Here is a 9480-nt window from a genome sequence, read left to right on the forward strand (position 1 = left end):
CAATATTTCTTCTTTGTGCATCAAACAGTCTGTAGCCATTTGGTGCATAACCAACAAAAATGTATGCATTACTTCTTACACCTAGTTTCTTCAAATAGCCTAAATTTTTAGCAAAAACTCTCGATCCAAAAATTTGAAGTCTTGACAGATCTGGTCTTTTCCCAAACCACTTCTCTGCAGGTGTGGCACTTTGATTGATAGTTGGGCTTCTATTGATTAAGTATGTAGCTGTGAGCACTGCCTCTCCCCATAGCTCTTTCTTTAGTTTTCTATCGAATATCATAGCTCTTGCCTTGTTCATTATTGTCAGATTTAGTGTCTCTGCTTTCCCATTGAGCTGAGGGATATAAGGAATACTATAGTCTAGTGCAATTCCTTTTCCTTCACACCAATTCTTAAACTCACGGCTGGTGTATTCACCACCTTTATCACATCTTATTTGTGACACTTTTCTATTGAACTTATTTTCACTTTCTAACACATATTTTCTTATGAATCTTTCAGCCTCTGACTTATATCTTAACAATTAGGTTACACAGAAATCAGTGAAATCGTCTAACACTGTCATGTAGTACCTATATTCATTAAATGTTGGGGGTTCTATCTCTCCATAGATATCAGTATGTACGATTTCAATAGGTGTTGTTGCTCTTTCTCTCATAGTAGAAAATGGTTTTCTTGTTAATTTAGCTCTTACACAAGCTTCGCACAATTGTTCTGCTGAGCATAAACTGATAGGAACTCCTTCACACATTCTCTTGATCTCTGAAGTACAGCTTATGCCTGAATGAACTAGTTTCTTATACCATTTTTGTTTTTCTTCTTGTGTCAGTAGTGATCGCATTCCTGATTTAATGTTCACTTCATACAACCCATTTCTTATTTTTTGTCTTTTCAAAACTGGTATTTCACCTTTATAGATTTGAACAGAATGTTTAGTAAATACAACTGTACAATCTTTTTCAGTGATTGCATTTACTGACATCAGATTTATGCTCAGTTCAGGAGCATACATACTATCTTTTAGAACACAGTTATCTCCTACAAAGTTTGTGTTGCTACTATTTTCATTGATCCACCTTGTTTGGCAACTTTTACAATACTATCATAATGTCTCACATTTGTTAACTTGTCCACTTATTATATAAATGTCCTGTGCATTCACTATCAACAACCATGACCATATCTTCTTTCTCATTGGCTTCTTGTGAAATCTTTCCTTTGTTACATTCATATGCAATATGTGCAGTGTCTTCCATTTTCTTTTCTTCATCAATGTCTTGTTTCTTGCTTTCTTGAGTGACTAGATCTTCTTCTATCTCTTCAAAAGTGCAAAATGATATTCTTTCACTCTCTTTGTTCTTAAAATAACAATCTTCTTCTTTGTGGTTAGTCTTTTTGCACTGAGGAAGGGGCTTGAAAGATCTCCATTTTGGTTCTTGAATTTTATTTTTATTTTTAAAGTAACACTCTTCTTCTTTGTGATTATTCCTCTTGCATATAGAACAGTATTCTTTCTTCTTAGGCTTCTGGCATTCTCTTGGAAAATGTCCACAACCACCACAATGTTTACAAATTATATCTTTTATTTTTGTTGAACCCAACATCAAAGGCAATACTCTCTTCTTGATTATTGTTTTTCAGTCGTTCCTCTTCTCTTATAAACCTTGCAATTAGATTTTCCATCGTCTTCTCACCACTGGGTGACAAATCCCATGCTGGAGAAAAGTGTTTGTATTCTTCTGCCAAAATAGACAATATCTTGGGTATGATCACATCATCTGTCATCTTTTCTGACTGGAGATGATTCAGTTGAAATACTATATTCTGTGGTGCACTTCTATTACTAGCTAAGTCTCTGGTTTTATCGTACTTGAAACTATAAAATTCTTGAAGCAACTGCTGAGTTCTTTGAGACGCATCTCTTTTATAAATTGCTTTAAGTTTATCATACATTGCCTTGGAAGTTTCACAACACAATACATGTGGCTTTACCTTTTTATCAATTGTTCTCATTATAAAATGTTTTGTCTTGCTGTCCATTTTCTGCCTTTTTTCTATTTTTCTAAAGTTTTGCAATTTTCCATTGTTTCAGTTCCATCCACAATATCACACAGGTCTTGCGTATTAAATAATATTCTAATTTCAATGTCCCACAGTCTGAATGTACTATCTTTAAACACTTGTATATCATGAAATTCTTCGTTTTCTTGAAACATCTTTCTTCCTTATTCATGCTTTCTATTTTTAGCTTTTCTATTTTCTTATTGCTCTGGGCCCATAACCTGCTGTGATTTTTATCTTAATTTTATTGTAACTTTATGTGAATGTAATAACACACATACATAGACACAAAGTAAAAAAAAAACACTATACACACTTGATATCTTGCTATATCAACCTACCTTACAGATATATTTTATTTTTATATAAACTCTTAGATGTTAAGCACTATTATTATTATTTTTTTAAGCACACAGTAAACATTGTATTTTACTTGCTCCACACCTTTCAACACTGTAGCAATCTCATAACATTCTGTTTTGCAGTCTACAGGTCTCAAGTACAATCTTGCCAAATCCGAATTTTATCAGTGATCAGTTGAGTACTTAGGCTTTGAGGTTTCTCACACAGGGGTCAGGCCATTGCAGCACCATGTTGGCACAACTGCAGCTTTGCCATGGCTGACCTCGCTGAATGGTATTTGGTATTTGTTGAAGAGACGCTGTTGGTAGCCACTTGATTCATCAGGGCAGTCAGTTGCTCAACCGTTGCACTTGTATTCACCCGTACATCTTCGCAGCCGTTGCTCACCCCTGTTGTCTATGGCTCATGGTGCACCACAGTTACCCAAAAGCTAATGATTATGTCCTGGGTGCCAGATAAATCATTCCATTTCTGCATTATGATGACAATTGTTCTGTTTTCCACATCCCCCCCAACACACTTCATAATATTCCATATCTAGTGCTGCCACCTACTGTTGCGAGTGGTTATTGCACGTTGATGTTGATCTTAGGCTGTTGTCACATTTATGTGAGTGGACCGTGTAGTTTTGTGTGATAGAAGATTTCGGGTCTTAAACAGTGTGCCAAATAAGTAATGAGACAACTAGTATTGAATCAAAGTAAGAATTTCATTTCAATTTATCAGTTACAGGGACTCAAAATAACCTTCTTGCACCTCCACACAATGTTTGAATGGTTCTTACAAGTTGTTGAAAGAACATTGGAAGTCCAGATTGAGTACCTCCTACAGGCTGTCTGTCACAGCATAATGGATGTCCTCAGTGTCCCTAAAATGTCCCCCATGTAAATAGCATGTAATTTAAAATAGAAAAAAGTCTACAGGTGCCAAATCATTTGAATAGGGTGGGTATTTGAGCACACAGATTTGTTTTGATGCTAAAAACTGTTTCATGGGCAGTGTGCATTGAACCAGTACATTGTCATGCAGAAGTACCCAAATTGTGCTTTTGAGGAGATGCATCCTGACATGATGTGTGTGAACTCCTGAGTAGTACTGTCCAGTTAGTATTGTGCCCTTAGTGAGATATTCATGAAGGATTACTCCAGAAGCATAAAAAGAGAAGATTATCATTTGCTTGCTGCGTGGTTCCTACTACCAGAGTTTCTTCTGTTTCAGTGAAAATATTTCCTACCACTACATACATGTGCATGACAAAGACAATCATCCTATAAACATGTTCCATGTCTTTGTAAACTTCTGATACTGTTTTTTTTCTAATTTACAGTAAAAATGTACCACAGTTCTTTGATCAATGACAATATGTTTGATTGCCACAACTTGCACAACACTACTTTCACACCCACTGCGCGCGCACTGGCACAATCGAAGCATCTGCGTGTTCAACACAGTCTAGCAGGTGAAATGGTAACTACATTTGGCTCATTTTTTGAAAGTGTTTCTGAAAAAAAAGCAGTTTCATTACTTATTTGGCACGCTGTACATCAGCAATCGTGTTTGAGCTGGCCAGGATTGATAGATATACTCACTGACATCTTTTGAAGACATGTCAATCCAAACATTATATGCTCTGTCCCATTTTAGGGTCATAATTTTAGTGTTTGGAAAGTTTTGTGCTTATGCCGACTATCTGTCATTTGGAAGCAAGATCAGTAACCAGTTAGAAGTTTTTCAAAGCCATTAGCCAATGCTAAAATGTCATCTGTGACTTTCAGGTTGTTGAACCTTTTCCTATTTATTCTTAATCCTGAACTTATCAGTTTGTTTTTTACATTGCTGTTTACTAGGTGGCTGATACCAGCTCTGCAACAAAATGGTGTTCCATTGTTTGACACCTTTCCCCAAGAAAGTAGTTGGACTATTCTGCAGTACTAACAGGTGCTAAGGACAAGGAGTCTTCTGAAAATATCATATGGTTTCAGTACTGACAGCATCTGTCATGCTTTTAGTAGTTTGTCATTGGTCTGTTACTGCCATTAATGCCACCAGAAACAAAGTACATAGTGTTAACTAGTACAGGCTCTCATGGCAAATTGTTGATTATTCAACATTGCCAGTGTTTGGATTTATTTTCAGATCAATTTATGTGGCACACATCTGTGTCAGTTAGTTCAATTTAATTCAGGCAGACTCACACATCAGACTGTGCCACTGAAACATTTGTTGAGGCTGGTTCTGTATTTGCAGAATGTTCTTATAAACAAATATTTCACATTTAAAGCAGTTAACTAGAATTCCATATATAAGAAATATTGTAATATTTAAACTTTTGAAGAACTGCATTATACCTACAAGAAAAATAATGAAAAAGATGGAATAGTATCAATCTCCTGGTGTAATATTTAAATTTTTGAAGAACTGCATTATACCTACAAGAACAATAATGAAAGAGGCGGAATAGTATCAATCTCCTGGCACACAGCACTGTGATATTACTTGAAATCAGATTCAAACCATGGAAGACTCTGTCTTCAAATTAGTTCCCTTTGTCATATCTTATTCTATTTGCTACACTTCACATAGCAGCCATATTTGAAATGATTTATATAACTTGTAGCATATTCTTGCGTAGCTGTAAAGTTGACCACTTTTTTACAAGTTAATTGATGATTTCAGCATGAATCCGAGACTGGCACTAGATTGGCTACTGAAACATTCCACTGTGAGGCCTGGAGGATTATGTGATGATACGTCAAATGATGAGTTAACGTGTACCAACTGTGCAGAAGAAGCAGCAGGTATTTTGGTTCAATAGTAAGCGATATGTCCATAAATGTATAAGATATTGTACAATAGTTTCCACTTATACAGCAGCTGCAGCAGAAGCCAGCAGGAGGGACAAGAAATCTGTCATTCAGTCTGTTGCATCTCTACTTGAATCATTTCGTTCATATAGACGTCAGTACTTCAAACCTAATCCAAAAGCACTTGGAAAACTGAAAGAAATGGGTTTTAAGGAAGAAGATATTATAGATGCTCTACAAGTCACTGGAAATCATGAAACTTCAGCTGTTGGTATAGTACGGTTTGTGAGATATAGAAAAACTGCAGTTAAGTAATCAAACTAAATAGATTATTTCCAATCTTTGCAGTGTGAATGGCTGCTCGGTGAGCGAAGAAGAAGTTTAGAAGATCTAGACACTGGTTTAGACCCTGACGGTCCGGTGTACAAAGCAATTATGGCAAATCCTGCAATACAGCTGAGTCTTACAAATCCAAAGATGTTGCTGGGTAAGATAATATTCATCAATTGATTTATTCTTCTTCCCTTGAGTTTTTGTACTGATTCATTTCCTTGCTCCCAATATTTCAGAGTTTATGATTTTTATTTTCTTTGTCATATAAAGTTTTTAATTTCAGCTATGCTCACTGTTATTGTAATGAAGATTGACAAACATGTTAAAAAGTAATTGTTATGAGAAATAATCAAGCAATGAATGAAGCATTCTGAATAGTAATAAAATTAAGTTTGTAATGTACACCTTTTTCAAAAATAGCAGTAGAACAGTGTAATATCTCTGTTTGGGACGTAATTAAGTGTGCACAAGCTTAAAGTGTAGAAAATGGAATTCTTATTTCTTACCCCAGTCTGAGCTTGTGCTTTGTCTCCAATGATGTCATCAGCAATGAAATGTTAAACCAGTCCCTTCCTTTCCTATGTGGCTCAGTTCGATGTCTCCTTAATGATGTTACCTCACTATTGAGGCTCAGTGTGTCAATTAAAAAAGAGTAACATGTAGATTTTAGCAACGTTAAAACTGTTATGTATTTTGATAATAAATCTCCAAGTTAATCATTCAGTACGTCTTAAATTCCCTATGCTCTCAATACTTCAAGTTATAATCTGCAATGACGTTTCAATTCCTTTTAGCATTCTCCTTCTCTTTCATTGTACTTATCATTTCCTCAGTTACACACTTTCAGTATTTCTATGGTTTTGTGTTATCTTGGTGTCATTACCTGATATCCTTCCATTCACTGAGTAATTGGCAGACTCCACCAGTGTGTATAATGTTTTGCTCACACTCTTGTCCTTGCCATGTGATAATGCTATTTGATTTTTCCTGTCAAGTTTTGTCAGTTTTCCACTGTCATTTATTTAACCATATACTTCTGTCGTGTATCTTGTGTTCCCAACAGTAGTACTGAAGTCACTGCACGAGCCTCTCAACTAAATGTTGTATATTAGTCAACAACATTATTATTGCACCTGTTGTTTTGATCAGGTTACCTTGAGTTTTTATCATGATATTTTACGAATACACACTGAACCACTTGGTAGTATATGCACAACTGTTTTGAAATCATTCACAATTTGATGCATTTTCCTTAGTCAGCGCTGTACTTGTTTACTATAATGTCACCTTGTATATGCAGTAACAGCCACAGATGACCAAGTGCAATAATATTGTGGTCAGGTTGTAACAAAAAAGCAGACTGTGCATTTCTCATATTTAGTACCTCTATTTTCGCAAAAGTAAAGTAAAAAAAAGTAAAGTAAAGTAAGTAAGTATTTTCACAAATAGAATGGCTGACAAAAAACTTAAAAAAATATCTTACTTGTTCACTGTTTGTTTTTATTTTTGCAATTAACATTGTTTTTAAATTATAAGTCTGTATATTGAATTTGAACTTTTTTTTCAGCATTTCTGTCAATGCTAGAGAATCCCAGTAACACAAATGTGTGGATTAATGATCCTGATGCTGCACCAGTTTTGAGTCAAATTTTTAAGACTTATCACACAGAGAAACATGTTTTGCAGCCTACTGATGTGCCACAGTGAAGAAAAACAGCCACATTTAACAATGAAAGAGAGCTTTGATTTTAAAATTTATATAAGGGGAAAAAAGTTGCCAACATTGGAAGTTTCTTACAATATTGCAGGGAATTATGTTAAGACTTATCAAAATTGTAACATTATGACAGCATGCTGAATGCTACACAAGTTCAAAGGGATGAATAATAATAAAAAACCACCCTGTTAAATACCTTTATATAAATTTATATAGTTTATTTAAATAAACTGCCTTATCATTAAATTATCTTTTCTTTTATCATTTTGGTTTTATTTTTCTTACAGTGAAACTGTGCATAATTTCCTCAGTACTGCATAGTATGATAAACTGTCAGCAGCTTGTGAATAATTTGCAGTCTTCTTCCCTCATCACATTCCATATCAAGTATTAAGGGTTGATGTGATTACATAGATTTTTCCGGTGTAAGAAATGTTGATGCTCTTTGCTCTTCATTGGCATGTGGCTGGATATCATCATCCCGATGACACTATATTTTGACAGGTCTTCAGGTGAGCAGGTGCACAATCATGCAGGAACTGTCTGATGTTACCTCAGCTCCAGCATGATCATCTCACCTGAAGATGATGGCCAGTTGGATCGTTGAAGTATCGTGTCATCAGGATGATGCTGTCTGGCCACATACCCACGAAGGACATCAACATTAAGGGTTGAGATTTGTGAAATATTGTGCATTATATATATTTGACTGAAAATGAGTCAGAAAATAATATTTGTCTGAAACTGAAAATGTCTACATACAAATTGCCAAAAAAGGGTCAACTAAAGCGTAGTTCACTCTGTCAAACAGAGTTACTGTTTTATGTAATAAAAATATGTTGAACATTGAAACCAGCCACAATTTCATGTATAAACTTTTTATATATTCTGAGGCTTAATACGTCAAGTATGTCCTCTTATAACAGTGAGATTAATTCCAGAAATATCAGCAATGTGTACACTGTTATGAAATTTTAGAACAAGTTAAATGTGTGTTCTGGATCAGGACATGAGTCCAGAACTTTTGCCTTTCACAGCAAAGGCACCTAATATGATGGTCTGTAGGAGGGAGGGGGGACGCTAGACCTGTGTGCATGGAGTACTTTTAATATTTTGGAAAACTAATGGGAACTTGGAAGTTGCCATAACATTTGCAGATCCGACCCTGTTAAAAACCTGTGTATTATTGACTTTAATTAAATTTTTTGAAAGAAAACCACCTGACTACACTATACAGGGTGATTTGAAAAGAATATGACAACTCTGAAACTCGAGAACTCTGCAAAGAAAAGGAGAGGTATGCTCTTTCTGTCATCAATTGAAGTAACCTTGGAAGTTTCATTTGCTTGCTCATTTGGACACTAGGAATGGTGCTGGCCACATAACCTTCATTTCTTTTGTCAGTGCAAAGATGGCAACTTCTCAACAAAAAGCTTTTTGTGTTATCGAGTATGGCAGAAGTGAATAGATGACAGTTGTTCAGCGTTCATTTCGAACCAAGTATGATGTTCAACCTCATGGTAGGTGATGTATCATATGTTGGTATAAACAATTAATAAAGAAATGGTGTTTGTGCAAAGGGGAAAGTTCCAAATGGCCGTGCACGAGTGAAGAAAATGTTGGCTGCATTCGGGAAGCATTTGCTCGCAGTCCAGCCACAAAGCTGATATGGTGGAAAGAATAGAGTTCTGGCGAGTCTGTTCTTGATCAAATGGAAACAGATGAATGGTTCATTTTGAATCTACTGTTTCGTGGTGAAGCAACATTTCACACAACAGGGAAGTCAACTGGCACAATGTCCGTGTATGGGGGACTGAGAATCCACAGGAAACAATTCAGCATGAACATGATTCACCTAAGGTGAATGTTTTCTGTGTCATTTCAGCCAATAAAATTTTTGGTCCTTTTTTCTTCGAAGGTGCAACTGTCCTTGGCCCCTGCGATCTTTTTTCTATTGGGGTATGTTAAAGATATGGTGTTTCAACCAATATGGTGTTTAAACTACCTCTACCAGTTAACATTGAGGAACTAAAAGAAGGAATAACTGCAGTTATCCAAACTGTTATGGAGAAGCTACAGAGAGTGGGGAACGTGTTAGAGTATCTGGCTGATGTCGCTTGAGTGTCTGGAGGGGGTCATATTGAACATTTGTGAACTTGTTTTCTACTGGAGGAAAAAAAACAAAAAGTTCTCTTCACA

At 35.7% G+C, this 9480-nt stretch overlaps 1 protein-coding gene across 3 annotated transcripts in view; it reads left to right on the forward strand.

Annotated features, from left to right (window-relative positions):
* LOC124798195 (ubiquitin-associated domain-containing protein 1) overlaps positions 1–7542 on the forward strand; it is a 46176-nt gene extending 38634 nt beyond the window's left edge. Inside the window, exons 4-7 of one of the 3 annotated variants that reach the window (XM_047261492.1) lie at positions 5104–5225; positions 5284–5498; positions 5580–5718; positions 7132–7542. In XM_047261492.1, the coding sequence (XP_047117448.1) occupies positions 5104–5225; positions 5284–5498; positions 5580–5718; positions 7132–7271 (616 nt within the window). In that variant the 3' untranslated portion in view covers positions 7272–7542. The remainder of the gene's footprint in view (positions 1–5103; positions 5226–5283; positions 5499–5579; positions 5719–7131) is intronic. The other 2 variants (XM_047261493.1, XM_047261494.1) reach the window with 2 other exon arrangements.
* The last annotated feature ends 1938 nt before the right edge of the window (positions 7543–9480 follow it).

This window comes from Schistocerca piceifrons, chromosome 5 (assembly GCF_021461385.2).
Source record: "Schistocerca piceifrons isolate TAMUIC-IGC-003096 chromosome 5, iqSchPice1.1, whole genome shotgun sequence".
Lineage (NCBI taxonomy): Eukaryota > Metazoa > Arthropoda > Insecta > Orthoptera > Acrididae > Schistocerca > Schistocerca piceifrons.